Raw genomic sequence first — 18,487 nt, 5'->3', positions numbered from 1 at the left:
TGCTGCAAAGACAAACCGATACAAGAAATAAGGATAAAGCACTAACACGCAGTTCGGGCAAAAAAAACATGAAATAAAGCATCAAGTGTCTGCATATGACTCTCATACGATACAGAAACAGAATTCAGCAGTACAGACCGAACCTAACCAAACGGGTTTAAAAGGGCGATTATTTATTCCACAATTCTAAAGCTTCGTCATATGATCACGCCCGTTTTCATGTGACTAGTTTATCCTTGCAGACCAATGATACCTATACCAACAAACGGCAAAAAGAGGATATCAGTACAGTCAACATACGCAAATGGAGAAACTGATTAGTGGTATCACAACAACATCGACAATTGATATTGCATAGGTAATAAGGAATATCAGAAAATACAGTATTTAACATCACAGTCTCTGCTTACCACAGGCTACTCTGCCACCAGCATTTCCAGTACTCTTGCTAAGCTCATGACCACCTACACAAGAGAAGGGAGAACTATAACATGCAGTAAGCCGAAAAACAATGAGCGCTCTTAACATGGAATAATGAATAGCTGTGATTTTGTATGCAAGGAAGGAGAAATTATTAAGATCTTCGTTTGTTAGCAAAGAAAATGAACGAGAGGAAGACACAATTTAATTCAATGGACCAACCGTAAATGATGGTGAGATTTACTATAATTTTTCTCCTTATATGGCAATATCATGTTCTTTGCTAACATGAAAGGATACAAATCCAAAAGAACTAAGACGGAATGTCACAAGTGATGACTGATGATTCAGATACCAACGATGGCAAGGAAAATAATAGATTAGTGAATACCTTTCCCAAGATCATCAGGATCAGCATGGACAACAACAGCTCTCCCAATGATGGAGTTTGGTCCAGTAAGAGGAATCTGCGCACATTCAATAACTCGTTAAAAACTGAAACTTCTTTTGGTGTCATCTGTCAACATCGAAGAAATAATCAGAGAACTTGATCAAGAGATGGATAACAAACCTGGCTGTCAGTAAGAGTGAAGTTGGCGGTACCTGGGTTAAACAATGAGAGGAATCCATTTTAAAATAAGGACCAACCAAGCATGTTGAATGTGATACTCAAAAAAAAAAAAGACAAGGTCTTTCAGAGATAGACTATCTCCAAAACAGAAAGCAAGTAATCTTGATTACCAGACATTTGTTCAAAAATGGAAAAAGTTTCTGGTAAAACCGCCAGATTGTTTGTTAACTATCAATTACATCCTTGTAATGAGTAAAAGGAAAGATTACTATTATTAAACATCGGTATCATAAAAACAATCAGAACTTCAAGAATTTGAATCAGAAAAGTAGCATTATTATGTATATCTGAATGATTGGAATCAGCACAAATCAAATAAATGAGAGAGAAAAATCAGATCGGTCATACCATCATCACCGACATTTACATTCCCTAGATCACCAGCATGGCGACTCTCATCCTCAGGGGCACCATGCTCCTTGCCATTAGGATTGAAATGTGGTCCTGTAAAAATGGGGAAAAAATAAAAAGTGAGCCTTGTAATATACTACTAAATGGCAGGATTTTAATCCAAATCCAGCTGATTTATAACAGATTGTATTGCTTCAAACTTTGAAGAATCTCCCATACAAATGTTCATTGCTTTCCATTCAAGGGAAGTGAGAGTTTACAATCTGTTCCCTCTCATTAATGTACAACATTATCAAAAATTTATTCGGGTTATTGTCCAAAGACTATACCAGTTGACAGGCAACCATTGGTAGTGTCCCCCAAGGCATGGACATGGAAGCCATGGTGACCAGGCTTAAGACCACTAAGAGAGCCAGTTACGGTGGTTGGACCTGCACAGTTGCAATATATGTTACTTGATTTGGCCCAGTGGTTGGTTAGTACAGAAGAAGAAAAAAAGGATCATGTCATAATATATCATCAAAATATGCACTTACTTTTTTTAACCAAAATCATAATTTAACTTCTCCTAGAGAAGTTTGATTCCATTTAGTTTATTATTTTTCTCCCCTATAAATGCTTCTTGTAAAATTTATTAAAGATGAGGGTCATGTTCACTGTTGAGACTCACCATTTCCCTCCTGACTGAAGTAAACAGTTCCAGTGACACCCTCACTGCTGCCAAGAACTGCCACAGCCTTCACCATTGCGCAATGTGATCTGAACAAGAAAGCAGCTATTTCAGATAAAACAGACAAGAAATGTAGAATGCGTGACGTGTGCACATACAGTATCTTGGTTATCATGGTGAGATAAGAATGGTACTACGGTGAAAATGGTCAAAATCAAAAGATAAAAATCCATCACTGATGTGCCCACACAACCGAGTCAGCTACACGACAAACTAAACACTAAAACATATTTCAAACTCTTCAAAACATACATCCGATCCAGATATTTAAGTTCACTTGCTGAAGTCTTTTATGTTAATTCCAAACAAAGAAAGAAAATATTGTGTTGACCACAAGAAAATAGAGTATCGCGACAAGAAAGCAAAACCTCAATTTCGAATTACAGAAACAAACTACCTTTTCAGTAGATCTGTCTACAAACACTACACAAAACGCACAGATCTACAACTAACTCAAATCCTTCCGAATTCCACAGTAATAGCACGAGTTCAAACAGTTCAACCAAAAAAAAAACAAATAAAATTACTAAAACTAATTTCATTTCTTAAACCGAATCCATAAAATTACTAAAACTAATTTCATTTCTTAAAGCGAATCCAAAACCGATGAGTTTAACAGAGATGTGATTTAACTATTCTTTCGTCCAAATTAACCAAAGGAAATTAACAATAAAAAATTATACTATCGCCACCGTTGAACATAACGGAATCGATCTGTGCACGACTGAGAGTAGATACAAAAGAAGAAATGTGAGATTTAAGAGGAAAAATAGACAAAAAACAAAATCGATCATCCTGAGAAAGGAAATTGAAGAAATGTTGAAGAGAAATAATCGGAAACAAATTGATAGAGAGATGAAGAAGAGAGAGGGAGAAGCAAGCATGCATACCTCAGGGCACCCCAAGGAAGAAGTGTGAGAAGAAAAGAAGAGTCTAGAAGTAGCACAAGAAGAGCAGTGATAGAAACAGTGAGGTTTTTTTGTTTTATTTATAGCCATTGAGCCGTTTTAGGACTTAGCACAGGCAACACGTTGCAGTATACACTCACCTAACCCTTCGCCACCTCATGGACTTATCTCTAAATTTTAGAGGATTTTGTTTTATTAAGATACTTATTTTTCTGTTTTTTTATTTGTCTTATAATTTTTACATATTTAATTAAATATTTTTATTTTTAAAATTCATTTTCGTGTATTAATATCCTTCTATATTATCAATATTTTTTATAAAATATAATGCTTGATTTTAATAGTATGATTTTTTTTATCAGCACTTTAATAGTATGATTAACAACTTTACATTTGAGATACTTCCTACTATTAGAAAATATATATTGCAAAGAATTGATAAAAAAAATTCTACATGTATTTTATTTTAATTTTTCCTCACTGTAATTATTTTATTTTTAAAATATTCTTTAATGGGTTTTATGATCATCATGGGGTCTTTTTTTTTTTTACCAAAATGGGGTTATTGTCAAAAAAATTACAAATATGGGGCAAGTCGTGCCAACTTGACACGACTTCATATGTAGAAGTCGTTCCAAGTTAGCACGACTTTGTCCACATCATATTTTTTTAATTTTTTTTGTTTTTAAATAAATATATATTATAATTAAAATTATAAGTTATGTAATATTTGAAATTAATTTGATAAATAATTTTGTTATGAAGTATAAATATTTAGGTAAAGAAAATGAGAAAATTAATAATCAAACTTGAAATTAAATTTTATTATCAAACTTGTTTGTGCGCACAATTACTTTTATTGTGACCTTCAGTTTTTGCAATATGAACATTTTTTTTGTTTTTCATATTTTTTATTAATCTAGTAACCAAATTAATATATTACATTATCGTCAAACATGATTCATACACAATTATTCATTTTTTTATTGCTTAAAACTAACACCCTTAGAAAATTATATATCAAATTAATTTTAAACATTACATAACTTACTAGTCAATATCTAAATAAAAAAAATTTAAAAATAAAATAATATATATATATATATATATATAACGTGGACAAAGTCGTGTCAAGTTGATACGACTTCGGGAATTTGACACGACTTCAGGCTGACGTGACAAAGTCGTGCCAACTTGGCACGACTTCTTATATATTTTTATGTCATATCAATATGTTTTAATATAAATTTCTTATAATACCTAATATTTAAGTTTAAGATCCTAGCTTACACTCCAACATTTTACAAGTTTTCTTTAACTATTAGATTATTTTTATAAGACTCTCGTTTTCATAATCTTTTATTTGTACTTCAATATTTTAAGTCTTAACAAATAGTTTGATAATTATAATTAAATATTAATTTGATAAAGAAACACATAGTGATATTAAAACACAAAAATTCATAGCTTACAAAATTAGATTACTGCAACATACTTGTCTTATATCATATTCCATCATCTATTCTAATACATTTTCCAATTATAAATATGAGTTAAATAACTCATAAAAAATTAACCTTCAAATTTTAAGATTAAAGATTTCAATCTCGGGAGAAAGATATTTGAATGAATATATAGAAATATAAAATGATTAGGGTCTTGTGTCTATGTCAACAAGATTATTTGAATAATATTTTTGGAAAGTTTAAGATACATAAATCTAAACTTGTAAGTACACATTTTGTTCATCGCATAAAGCTCTTGATTACTCAATTTTCTAGTCCAAAAAAAGATAAGAGAATAAGATGAGATGGTTACATATGCTAATTGAATGGGAGAACATCATAAATGGAATGATGTTTTATATTGAGATATAACACCTCTTGTTAGTATGGTTAGCAAATTCTTCATGGAATATCTTGGGTATACTCATTGAAAGGCTTTGGATTGAGTATTAAAATATTTGAATTTAACAATATCATTTAGATTGGTGTAGGGATGACCTACCCATTATATGAAAGTTGTTAATGAAGAGTTTGTAAATGCAAAATATGTATACTAGAAAGTCTATTTTGGTAATGTTTTCACGATATTTGATACTTAGTTTATTTAAAAATCAATTTGTAATTAATGGTGACTCTATCTACTATTTAGATAAAGTATATCACACTCACAAATTAAGTAAAGAAACCTTTTAAGGAAATGATTGGAGAGTTGAATATTAGAGAAGTGTGTGATTGTTCATTGTGATAGTCAAAGTTTCATACATTTAGATAATAATCAAATATGTCATGGGAAAACCAAACATATTGGTGTTAGACTATACTTCATAAGATGTTGTTAAGTTTGAGGAGGTTAGGGTTGTGAAGGATTTATATGGAGAAGAATCTTGTAGATGTGTGTTGGGAATCCCTCCTTAATTAATGGGACAGCATGACCAATAAGTCTTGGTAATTGATCCATTGAGCATATTTAATGGTGAACATTACAAAGGTTTGAAATTATATCTTTGGCACACTATGAAGTTCAACCTAAAAAGTTTAAGATAATATTTTCAATGTATATTTAAAATGTGTTAATCATTAATTATCCTTAATCAATAAAAATCAAACATTATCATATAATGAGAGTTGTTTATTAATTTTTCATTTGAGAATAAAGGATAATTCTTATTATTTTAAGTCAAAGTTGAAAGAATTGTGTTTTTACTTTAAAATTATGATGATTATGAAAATTTTAGAAGATGGTTTATTAGGTTGCCATTAGACTGGAGTAACTTATATTATCTTTTATCGTCTTCTTGTTTCTGACTCATATACAATTTTATTAGACAATGTTGTTTTATCTACTTACACAGATTTTTTATACACTCATCACATATTGAATAATGTTAAACTTTTACATCGTGAGAAAAATATACATAATTTTTATATCTAGAATAACCATTTGGAAAATGATGTTTTAACCATCCCTGTAGTTGTATAAACTTTTGATACGATGGAATTATAAATAAATATATATAATAAAAAATAAATTTATAATTAAATTATATAAAAAAATATTAAAATAATAATACTAGAAATTGTAAGGTGGTTATATAAAAAATTGTGAATTGTCAATTTATCATTATCTTATCTATTTTTTTTATTTCTTTCTTTCATAAACTTAAACAATTTTCTTTTAACATTTTTCAGGATTACAAGCTTACAAATTTGGAAGAGTGCACCTTAATTATAATTATGATGTTTAACATCAATTATTTATAATTATTATTCAACTCTTGAAAATAATTCCAAAATAATATACATGTTAAAAATAAAACTATAATTTATATGTATTTTTAAAATCTTAGAAAAATCAACAAAATATTGGCAATGTTTTAAACATGTACATTTCATAAAACCACCACAATAAAATATAAATCCGATCTGTAATATATTTTTTTTACATTATCATAATAATTGATAACGTTGTTTTGTAAAATATGATACACTGAAAAATATAGCCTATTTTACTCCAACTCTCGAGTAACTAAATTACAAAATTCTTTTAAAAAATGTAAAAAAATAAATAAATGCTGTTATCTAATTTAAATATATATTAAAAGTCCGAACGACCGGGCGAGTTGGAATTATCTTGCTCCAATTCTCTGCGTGATTCATCCCATAGTTGCGTTTCAATATCCAACCTTTTGATTTCCACAAGTCCACGTTCAACTGCAAAAAGGAATTAATAAAGTAATAAGATCATGTTCGAACTAGAAACATTAACATATTTGCAAGAGTTTTACAATTCACAACTACCTACTAACAAAATTTAGAATGATAATTTTGAATATGTACTCGGAGAATCAAATCGATCCCAAATGATTTCGATCAAGAATTTGGTCATTCAACTAATCAATAATCAACTACAGTGAAAAAGTCACATGATGACACGTGACCGACCAATCTATGACGACAAGTCAATAAGGTTAATCCACAATTAAGATAGTATAACACAACTCTAAACAGGAACCAATCGGTCCACCAACAAAAACCCATTAAAATAATATAAATAGCACGAAATCTAAGAATCAGGTAGGTCATTTATCTACAGTACTCTGACACCCGAGTGCCGCCACCCTAATTGACTTGAGCGTTGGAGTGTCTTGTGCAAGTACCACCCCGTCTATGAGACCAGACGACCAAGAGGAGAAGGTGAAACAGAAAATTAGCAGTAACAGTGACCGACCGAAGAAAGTGAAAGAGCAATCGTTCTCTAGACCCAACACTCGTTAGAGAACCCAACACTTGTTCGAAAACAAAATCTTTTACAACGGCATTGAACAAAACTATAATAAAGTTTAATAAGGTGAAAATTATATTGTATTACAAGTAAACTATAATTTATGGGAGGGAAGTATGGAGAATACCATCAACGGCATCTTGTGAGGTAGGTGTCTTTGAGTTATGACTGATCCAAAACTGCAAACGGTCATATGCTATGTCAGGCTCTATTTCATGTTTTTTTGCTCTCCTCCAGATGTAAGCAAGCCAAGCCTAAACCAACATGATAGATAAGAATCTATGGATACTCAAAATGCAAATGAAGTGAACAGTTAGGAAAATTTCATACTGAAAATCTCAATCTTTTTTCATTAAAATTGTAAAATAGTTATTAAACATTTTTTCACTTTTCCAAAAAAATAAACATGTAGTTCTCAAGAATTAAGAAAATAATTCCAAAAACTTAGAATACATATTTTTTTTATTCTCATACATAGAAAATGTTATATACCTGTTTGAAAGATACATCTTCAGCCTCCTCCAGGCTCAAATCTGAAAATAAAAGGCTTATCCATAAATAAGATAAATCCACTTTAAAAAAAATTAAGGAAATGTCAATTTAAGTTATACGAGTGTCAATGTGAATAAAGTTACAACACAAGAAATTGTGAGGATGATAAGGTAGACAAAACACGTAACATCACTTAACATCCATGCCTTATATATTTTAAAAAATTATAATAAACTAAATTAAAGTCCCAAAGTTTTTCTACTTAAAAGGTTACAATGCAGAGTTCAATTACTACCATATAATATTATAACTCCACTAGCATTAAGTTTCAACTTTTTAACAGGTGATTAAGGAAAATGGCAACTGTAACCCAAAAAACTTACCAAATGCATCACACTGCCCTTCAATTGGTAGTTTTAGGTCATCTACACCAGAACAATAAGAAAGAGTCAGAACTTACATATATCAATCTTTGAGTAAATGAATAATATCGATTTAAATAACTCTTAATAGTATGATTCTACAATCTAAATAACTGTTAACAATAAGATTATACGGATTCTCTTCCATATTTTGTTTCCTAATTACCAAACACAAAATTTCTATTTCACGAGTATTAAGGACAATGAACAAACAAAACTCTACACTATACCAGCAACAATTTTGAAAAATATAAAAGAGAAGTAGAAATATGCACACACAAAAAAATAAAAAAAATAAAATAATAATAATAATAATATATATATATATATATATATATATATATAAATAATGGTGAGTCTGCAGAAAAATATTTAAGGGTGTAATTTTTTTTATAAATACAAATTTTTTTAGAGATATCAAATATAAATATATTAAAATTTTAAGGATGCAATTTTTTTATAAAATATAAAATATATTAAAATTAAAAAATCTATATATTAATTTATATATATGTAAAAAAAAATTGGGGAGTAAAGGTCTGATCACACACATCTAAGCTCTGTGTGTATTTATACTATTAAATATTTTTAAGTCTCTTTATATTTATATTTTTTATAATTTTAACATCTATAAATTTATTTTATTGTTCTTAATGGTATTTATTAGTCTTGATGAAACTCTAAATTTATGATATAAGGCCCTCTTATATTAAAATAAATTTATATTTATTTAATATTAAACATGGTTTTCAATGAATTTTCATGTCAACATTAAATAGTGATGAAAATTAAAATTGTAAAATAAAATTTTATCGGATCAAAAAATAAGAATTTTTTTATAGACACTAAAACTAACATCACATAAACTAAAAATTGATTTCAGACGACAGTATTCTACCATTAAATTTGCATTTTAAAAATTAACTTTGAATCATTCACTCAAAAAAACATATTATTTATAAGCTGCATCTTTCATAAGCAAATTTATAACAGAAGCTAAATAAAATATGACAATGATAAGAACATTTGCAGAAAAAAGCTAATGTTTTTTTTCTTCTACAACAATTTGGAATAACATTTTTATGTCTTTGATTTTTACGGAATGCTTTTAATATGTGCATATAAAAAAAGACAAAAGTTGAATGAATAATAGAGACAAGGATTATCTAATAAGATTATCTAATGTACTAAAAAAACTATAAATATTATTGAATCTGGCACCTGAAAAACCAAATTTCAACAAATTTGGTCGCCTATGTTGAGCCAATGCAACCGCCAATGCTTCCTCTACCTTCAAAACAATCATGGAGAAGAAATCCACTTAGATTGATTTAAATTTTTTAACAGACAATAAGATTTTAACGAATGGATTAAATGTCATTAACTGCGATGTTGTTAGCAATATTAGCTCTAAAAATAGTATGGTCTGTAAGTAGTCTTTTCACTAAAATAAAATAATTAGAACCAATAAGAAAAACAAAGAGTATTTCTAACATTACTTTCCTACAAAATTTATAAATATTGTTACAAGGGTACTTCTAGATCTTAAATTCCTTTATGAACAAGTGATCATATATGATCCCATAAAATTTTATTAAATTAGTTAATTCAGGTTGATCTAGACTCTTCTATGATCCTATTAAAAAAAGTCTAATGGGTTCATATGCTTCTATTCAATAAAGACTCAAGTTATTGTTGTAAACCGTGTAAAGCCACTTTTGTAGCAACACAATTAAAATTATGAAAGATAATTATTGGTCTTTTGAGAAAGTATATTTTTTATGATATTTTTGTATCGTCATTTAGGGTATAGGGATATGCATGTCTAGAATTTTCATAGGAAAATTTTGGATAGAAGGACTACCATCATGCTTGCTTACATATTTTCATAGATTCGATCATTGTCAGATCTAAAGCTACTTTGTGTAGCTTCTGCATTTTATATTGATTGGACATGAAAATTACATGCCTTTTTAATACTGACACGTTTTATGAATGAATTTAGTAGATTTTATTATTAATAATTTCATTTCTTACTGAATAATACGAGAAGAAGAAGTTGTTCTGAAGAAAGGTAATGGTTAAATTCACAACATTGTATTTACATGAGAAAAACACATTTCAGTATCTACGAAATCTGAAGCAATAAGGATATAATAGAAACCTTTAGTGAAGTCAATTGTCGCAAACCTTGCTCAACAAAGAGCATGTTCTCAATGTTTCCTTCTCCAGAAAGTTCCTTCATGTCACGTTGATGCTCTGTATCCTCCACATCGAGGTCTACAGTGTAGAACAAAAATCACGGATATTCAATCACCCCAAATTATTTTCTTGAGAGACGTAAGTAACCAACATGGAAAAACTTAAAAAAGAAAACAAAAGAAATTCGAAAGTAATTAACGTTACCTGCTTCCTCTCTAGCTTTCTCTCCTGCGGCTAATACAACTTCAACCGGATTCGGGGCGAACAGAGACCAGTATTTGTATTTTACTTCAGCAATATCAGCATGAATACCTGCCATATATTTCAGGGCCATCAATGTATTTTTATTTTTCCCCATTTTTTCATTAAATAAAAAGCATAATTCTTAGGCAGAAAGTAAGTTCATTAAGATGAAATTGCGTGTTATTTTATATACAAAATCCATAAATAACTTTGTTTATATTTTTTTTATACTGCATTTATTTTTGTTTTTTTAAAGTTAGCCTCAAAATGGAACTGTATAATATTTAGATTTTAGAATAGATTAATTTTTAATCTTGTTAATTATTGATTTGAACTGAAGTAACATTCCATGTTCTTGAGTTTTCGTATTAATAGGTTTTTGGAATATTACTTCCTTCAACACCTATCATTTTTAAAAACAAAAATTTAATTTATTTCATTTTATTTTAATTAACAAATACAAATTTTAATTATTTTGAAATTTCACCTATATGTATAGTATATATAGTATACTAAATTATAGAGTTTAGGAGACAATTTATTTCTTAAATTTTTTTGTTTATATTTTTTAAATCTCTTAATAAACTAAATTATATAAAAATAATTTCCAAATATTTAATAAATAATATTAAAAAATTTAAATGCCATATAAATAAAACTCAAATGTAATAAATATAATTATTAAAAATATTTCTATGCACTAATAAATGAAAAAATAGATGAAAAATAATATAAAAACTAAAGATATTTGATAGAAAAGAAATTGAAATGAAACAAAAGAGATAAAGATGAAAGTCAATATAGATGAAAAAAAGAATAAAAAATTCGCGTAAAAAATTTCTCTTTATTTCTTTTATATACCAAACAAACCTAATTGAATTCATTCTTTCTATTTTTCATTTCTATTTGGTAAAAAAAAACGTGAAAATATATATGTAGAATAAATTTGACTCACCACACAAACAAACCATTAATTTTAAAATGTCCATTCTAACTTCAAGCTAAAGCAAACGATGCAAATAGTTTAATATTTGAACAAATGGTAAGATGACTATACCATGTTGAAAGCATAAACCCCAATACCGAGCTAGCCAACACCTCTTCAAAACAACCTCTTCCTGGGAAACAAAACGGAAAGCCACATACATAACTACGCAGAAGACTATTAAATTAAAATGAAACACATTATGATTAACATTAAACCTACCATTTCTTCCGCGGTGAGTATCATTCGTTGAGTCATAAGCCGTAGCTTTTCCAAAGCAGACGTCGCCTCCTCCCTTGCGGTCTAATGCCAAATATGAGAAGTTTAAATTGAATTCTATAAACAAAATTTCCACGCATTCCAATAGCAGAATTTGAAAACAGTAATATGAAACGTACAAGGTAAATTGCTGGATACCTCAGCATCCGACTGAAGCGCTGCTTGAAAACCTGCATTGTTCTTTGATGCATTTCTCAGAGCAGCCTGAAAATGGAAAGATATTCATCATTCGACTTTCTAATCTCACTTTAATAATACATTTGGGTGACAATGACATCAATTTCCCCATGCACGCGTTCCACAAAAGGTAAAATTGTATGTAAAGCTTTTAAATGCTTTAACGAGTTAAATCCGTTTTAATATTTCACGTCTAATTGAGAACGCATAAGTTCAGCGATTAATTTCTCAGAACTAATAAGAGTAATAAACTGAAAAGTGCCCAGATTATTGCTATTTAAGACACCTTTTAAAATAGATATATCCTATGATTATAGCTGTTTCTTTGATGAATTAATAAGCCATGCACAAATACGACGAATACAATCCTCCTAGTCCTAGCGGTTGGGCTATATAATGCTTGAAGAAAAGGGAAAGAGAGTTAGACAGGGAAGGAAAATAAGATAAACCTCTCTTTGCTGCAGTGCTGCCTCTTTCCTGAAGAACAAAACGAACAATACATGTAAGAATATAAAAAGGTTTAGGGATGAAAGAAAACTTACCCGATCACTTAAGGTATTGCATAACTTAACTAGTAAAAAAAATCTTGGCTTGACTATGTCTTTTTGTTAATCTTGACTATTTTTTTCCGCTGTAGGAGGCAGTTTTCTTAAAGGAAACTCACATCAACTTTCATGCAAAACATATGCATAGATTGAACAAAGTTACATCATCACATCCCAATTAATGTGCTTCGGTGCATGCATAAAAACAGAGTTATGACTCATTATACATTTGTTTAATGCATTCTATCCATTTACACTGTTCAAGAAGAAAAAAAAAAGCCTCCATCCTTCAAAATGGATTCATTAAAGTGAAGATTAAGTTTATTCTAGAAAAATAGTCATAAAATGAATAAATAAGGCAACATACCACTTACCTGGTTAAAAGGCGAGCCTCCATAGTTACACCGTCGCCAAGATTAGCAACCTATACGAAAGCATGTGCAAGACTATTGATAATTAGTAGTCTTGGATCCTCTCTGAGAAGAACCATACAACGATACAGACAACAAAAACATTAGATAATGCAAATGTAAGAGTCGTCGTTACTAATGGTAACGTATCACACCATGCACTTCAAAATTGTGGAATGGTATACCAACCTAAAAAAAGTTAGTCTAGTATATAGAAAATTCCACTAATCATGCATTTAAGTTAAAATAAAAATTACATATTACTAAAATAATCTATCCAAAGATCAAACACCAGGAGTAGGCACCTGTGGGAGAGTGATAAAATTATAATCTTATATCAAAGAAGTGATAATTTTCCATAAAGACTGGCAACATACTACAAATTTAATTTTTCTTTAGCAGGTCGCTTTTTCAAGCTTGTATTTATAAAAAAGACGACTTCGATATTTGATTTTGAAATCATACACAGATGATACATAATAAAAGTGACTTTATTTGTTTTTTATTTTACTGAACACAATTTTAATTTGATTAATTTTCTGTTGAAATTATGCATCACAATGGTAATTTTTAATTCTGTTCTAAAGTGAAAAAGTGTATAACAACTACAACTTCATTGTTTTTTACTTTTTTTATTTATTTAAAGTCATGAAACATAAATATAATTTAAGTTTATTTAGATAAAATAAGTTGTATTTTTCATACACAATTTCACTTTAAAAAATGAAAATTATTTTCACCATGCACAATTTTAATAAATTTTAAAAAATAATCAAACTAAAATTGTTTTCAACGTGCACAACTTTTGAAGAAAAAAATCCAAAATTCTTTTATCATACACGTGTGATTTCAAAATTAAAGTTGAACTTATATTCTATAAACACGACTTCTATATGAAATCCTGTAATCCTTTCTAAATGTATCACTCTAATAATTTATTTACTAAATCTAATAATTTATTTACTAAACTACATCAGAATGATAAATGGTAAAAAAAAATCCGTATGAGACACTTCCTAAATCATATTTTTTGACAATTAACCGTAATTGTAAAAATTATGTTCCGCTACCTTTGATTACGTTTTCTGGTTGATATGAGCATCACACTTGTGCTTGTGCACTGGATCTTTTTTTCATTTTGGGTAACAAGGGTACTAATGTAAACTTATAACCACATCTAAGTTATTATAGACTTATAGTAGCACAATCCTACTGGTTTGCTTGTTCGCAAGAGGAATAAAGAGACAAAACATTGCCTGAGAAAGATGGACACGTTAGCCGGTCCCTCAAATGTACTCACCTGTTGTTCTAGTTGCCTGGCTCTTGATTCAGCTTCCTCAAACTTCTCTTCTGCAAGTCGAACCTGCGGAGGATATATACACATTTTTTGTCAATTAATGAATGTTTATACTAAAACAAAATCAGTTTTCGTAATGAAAAAGTTTTCTTATATGCATTCAGGCAAATTAGAAATATTCGCATGATAGTGCTAAGCTAGTCATATCCAATCTAGCACAAATTATATCTGAATCTAAAAAGAAACTATTGTATCAGTATCAAAATATAAACTGAACAATAGATGAAAGGAAGAAAAAAGAGGCATACATTCTTCTACAATGTTACGACCACCCAGTTATAATCTCAAGATGGTGATAGTTAACACCACAAACAATAAAAAACATACATTTCACAGACTAATCAAATATTATTTTAATCATATTTAGTTTATTTTTTAATTTTAAACCACAAACAATAAAAAAACATACATTTCACAAACTAATCAAATATTATTTTAATCATATTTAATTTATTTTTTAATTTTAAATATTATAATATTATTATAATGTAGTGTTATGTTTTTATAATATGGTGTCAAAGAAATCTTGTCCTAATCTCTTTGATTTTTTACCGAAACATACTCAAACTAAAGCATTTGATCACCTTTTCAACCAAATTGTCGTTTTCTTCTTGTAACATATCAAGCTGCATTAAAATTCACATCGCATTAGTAGATTCCTGAAAAGAGACAGCAGCCATACATGGCCGAGGCCGTTGAAGATTAAGAAATACAAGGCAGTAAAGTTAAAAGGGGGATGAAACGGAGTAAGGAACAAGTACAAATACAGAGCGTGTAACTTGATTAGTGACACTGATATGAAAAAAAGGACATCAGAAGCATGCATATGAACATAATAATTAGATAGGGTGTCCAACATGGACCCATGTACTACCTCGTCTTCAAGCTCACTAGTAGGACGATGCTGCGGATTGGCGTTTTCTCTTACCTTCATACTACCCAGATCAAGAGACAATCTACACAGACATAAAAAAACATATAGGATTAGAGATTAAATCATGGATCTGAATGTCATCCCTAACTTTGTTTACGACATGCATTTTAAAAACAAAGATTGTAAAACTGTGTGATTCATTATCAGATTTAGTCTTTTGATAGTGGGCCAATCATGAAATGATATTTTATTTACCCGAATTCCAGTTGGATCTGACACCTCTCAAGTTAATGAAGGAAATATTTTCACTGATTAGAATTTCCAATCAACAGTTAAAATTGTGAAAAAAAAAACTACATATTTGAAAAGAATTATAATTTCAATCATTTTTAACTAATGATTATAATTTTACTTTACCTTTCAAAATTAAATTTGTTCATCTTTAGAAAATCAAATCCGAGTTGTAAAAATAGAGTGCAAACAGCGGTCAAATATCTCCTTTACATTAATCGGAATAGATGCACAATAAATAAGAAATACTAGACAACTCCAGTACGAGACACCACACATTCCATTTGTCTTTCTCTCTTATGTGGGAGCTGCAGTAGTGGAAAGCACCAGTTTCTATGACTCCACAGTGTCTGATAGTTTCTCTGTAAAGGAAATATAAAAGAAAGAACAGCAGTAGCGGCATACCTTCTGTCTTTTCTAACATCAATAAGAGGCTCAGATGGTGGGACACCAACAGAAGAGGCTGGTCTGAGGGTAATAGGTACACTAGGGGGCACCATGGGAACCACCTTAGAAAGTCCACTGGGACGGCCCGAGACTGAGCGAGCAGAGGGAGGTTGATCATTGTTCGCGTTACTGGGTTGAGTCGACCGTGTCGATATCATAGTGCGAGTGGAGGGAGAAAAGTCCAGGGTTCGGTTTCCTGGCGCTGAACGAGCAGAAGGTGGTTGCTCTGCATTATTCAGTATTGTGGGTGTTCGAGGTGGAGGTTGCTCAGCAGGAAGAGCATTTAAAGTGGCAGATGATCGAACACTAGATATGCCTCTCAACGATTGTGGCTGCTCTTGAGCAGCACGAACTGACTAATGCAAATTCACGAAATCAAAGTTTCATCAACTTTATCATATTAACAATCATTCGAAACTAACAAATTAGTCCCTCCATTCAACTAATTCAAAAAACATTTTAACTAATTCACGTGATATAGGAAAATTAGTTGAAACCAATAAATTAATCAAAAAATGATATTATTGCTTTAAATAGTACTGGGTCTTTATATTATCAAATTAGACTAATAAAACTCTATATCTCATTCATTTTAAATATCTATTTTTTTATAAAAGCATTTCAATTAATTAAGAATGTTTTAGAAAAAATTAATACATATTTTAATTTCAAAAGAATGATAGAAAAACGATAACAAATATTTTAAAAGACATAAATATACAAATGCATGCCATTTGGTTCTTAAATTGAAAAACTCTGTTTTTCTTATTCAAACACGTTCAACTAAACCACCAAACTTGGTAGACTAAAAAACAACTACCAAAACATGTTAGATTATTTTTAGTGCAATAACCACTCTTTAAATCCTTACATTTAGACTTCACTTTCACTCTCTTGTACCCAATTAAGTTGATGAGTGATACTATAGATCTTCACTATTCTAATACACTTTTTGTTTTGTTAATCTTAAGATTTCTTAAAAAATTATAGAGTCTGAAGAAGAATTCATCATACAAAGACTAAAACTCAGATAATTTATAACTTTGAACAAGATTTAGTCAATTGCAGAGATTGTGTGTAAGTATTTCCAGTAAAAATGGTAGGCATGATAAAGAAGCTAAATACCGCTGGGGACCGAGATCTAGCAGATGGTGTATGATCTTGCGTCGAGCGAACTGACTAGAAGAAACAAAATTAAAAGTGTTTATCAACTTGTGTTATTCCAATTAAGCAGCCTTCAATATTATATACATCATTGCAACGAAAAATCCAGTTACCGCAGGGGAACGTGATCTCACAGCTGGAGTTTGATCTTGAGCAGAGCGAAAAGACTAAAAGAAACAGAACAATTTTAACACGGAAACTAAGACTGGAGACAAATTTCAAATAAAGAACTGCGATCAGACCATGAAGCGAAATTACCATCGGTGACCGGGACCTTGCAGACGAAGCTGGGTCCTGAACGCTCCGAACTGCCTAATAGAACAGCAACAACAACAGCATCAAATTCCTATCACCTTCAATTCTAAAAGGAGTAAATATATGCAACCGAAGCGGTGAAGGTAGTTGATTAAGTTACCATGGGAGAACGACTTGGCATCGGTCTTCCACCGCCGAGGCCAATGCCTCCGGCGCCGGTGATCGAGGAGTAGTCGAGAGGAACGTCGTCCTCGTCTTCATCATCGTCGTGCGACATGACCTGTGCGAGTCTCTGCGCGGCGGCTTTAGTGGCATTGTTCTGTGCTCTTCGGACACCGGTCATGGCAGAGCCGGTGGAACCTGCACGCGAGTGACGGTGCACTGGCGTTATCGTGTTCCCCGGTGAGGAAGGCGTCGTCGGCGTCCCGGAAGAGCTGTTTTGCCTTTCATACATCCTTCGCCGATCCATCTAGAATCCAAGAAAAGTAAAAATAAATAAAGAAACACTATAAAGAAAATAATCAGATTCTCATACATGGATTATAAAATTATGGTAAAACTTGCTTTGCTTTGTGTCTGAAACAGGAATTTATTTCAAAATAGGAAGAACGTGGAAAAATTGGTGTCCGAATTCATGGATCTGTTTGGCGTAACCTAATATATTTTGCATTTTGTATTAGAAAGATTGTTGTTAGAAGAAAAGCGAGACAGAGGAAAATGAAATGAGTAGTGGAAGGGTCTTGGAGTGGTATCCTGCTATTGTGGAGGGAGTTGAGGATCTGTTCCCAAATACAGACACGTTATGGGTTGAAAACTTGAGAGGTGTATGTGACCTCGATGCAGCCATGAACGCTTCCATTTTGTAACGGTTTCCCAACTTCACGTATTCAAAGTTTTTATAAATAATATAGGATTCATTTTTTTAATTTGAAAATTATTATTTTTAATTTTTAATTTTTTTTTTTACCAAATTTAACTTTTGAAATTCTTATTAAGATAATTATGATAAATTTATTT

The 18,487-nt window shown here is 30.4% G+C and overlaps 2 protein-coding genes across 2 annotated transcripts; both read right to left on the bottom strand.

The window, feature by feature from the left end:
* Positions 1–52: 52 nt before the first annotated feature.
* LOC137831752 (superoxide dismutase [Cu-Zn]) lies at positions 53–7,554 on the bottom strand. The gene is made up of 9 exons (XM_068639556.1): positions 7,515–7,554; positions 3,023–3,180; positions 2,073–2,161; positions 1,732–1,833; positions 1,400–1,495; positions 992–1,023; positions 812–887; positions 411–464; positions 53–253 (listed from the first exon to the last, which is right to left on the bottom strand). Exons 3-9 carry the CDS (start codon positions 2,146–2,148, stop codon positions 231–233), a joined length of 459 nt encoding a protein of 152 aa, XP_068495657.1. The 5' UTR covers positions 2,149–2,161; positions 3,023–3,180; positions 7,515–7,554; the 3' UTR covers positions 53–230.
* Positions 6,454–17,939, bottom strand: LOC137831753 (coiled-coil domain-containing protein SCD2-like). The gene is made up of 20 exons (XM_068639557.1): positions 17,631–17,939; positions 17,474–17,527; positions 17,329–17,382; positions 17,177–17,230; positions 16,010–16,407; positions 15,314–15,395; positions 15,024–15,065; positions 14,383–14,445; positions 13,047–13,096; positions 12,577–12,604; positions 12,089–12,154; positions 11,894–11,974; positions 11,744–11,804; positions 10,648–10,755; positions 10,406–10,521; positions 9,463–9,532; positions 8,203–8,244; positions 7,820–7,860; positions 7,455–7,581; positions 6,454–6,756 (listed from the first exon to the last, which is right to left on the bottom strand). Exons 1-20 carry the CDS (start codon positions 17,937–17,939, stop codon positions 6,641–6,643), a joined length of 1,962 nt encoding a protein of 653 aa, XP_068495658.1. The 3' UTR covers positions 6,454–6,640.
* Positions 17,940–18,487: the final 548 nt, after the last annotated feature.

Source organism: Phaseolus vulgaris, chromosome 6 (assembly GCF_000499845.2).
Source record: "Phaseolus vulgaris cultivar G19833 chromosome 6, P. vulgaris v2.0, whole genome shotgun sequence".
NCBI lineage: Eukaryota > Viridiplantae > Streptophyta > Magnoliopsida > Fabales > Fabaceae > Phaseolus > Phaseolus vulgaris.
Note: the sequence above shows the minus strand (reverse complement) of the source record. Positions and strands in the feature narration are given on the sequence as shown.

Bases quoted from the DNA above. Each gene is read 5' to 3' on its own strand.
- LOC137831753 (XM_068639557.1), bottom strand. From the start codon at position 17,939: ATGGATCGGCGAAGGATGTATGAAAGGCAAAACAGCTCTTCCGGGACG. The intron at 15,396-16,009 runs GTATGCCGCTAC...ATGTCTGTGTAG, and splicing joins GATGTTAGAAAAGACAGAAG to ATTGTCTCTTGATCTGGGTA. The intron at 15,066-15,313 runs GTAGTACATGGG...ATTTTAATGCAG, and splicing joins CTAGTGAGCTTGAAGACGAG to CTTGATATGTTACAAGAAGA.
- LOC137831752 (XM_068639556.1), bottom strand. From the start codon at position 2,148: ATGGTGAAGGCTGTGGCAGTTCTTGGCAGCAGTGAGGGTGTCACTGGA. The intron at 1,496-1,731 runs GTATAGTCTTTG...CCATTTTTACAG, and splicing joins CAATGGTTGCCTGTCAACTG to GACCACATTTCAATCCTAAT. The intron at 254-410 runs GTAAGCAGAGAC...TTGTTGGTATAG, and splicing joins TGGTGGCAGAGTAGCCTGTG to GTATCATTGGTCTGCAAGGA.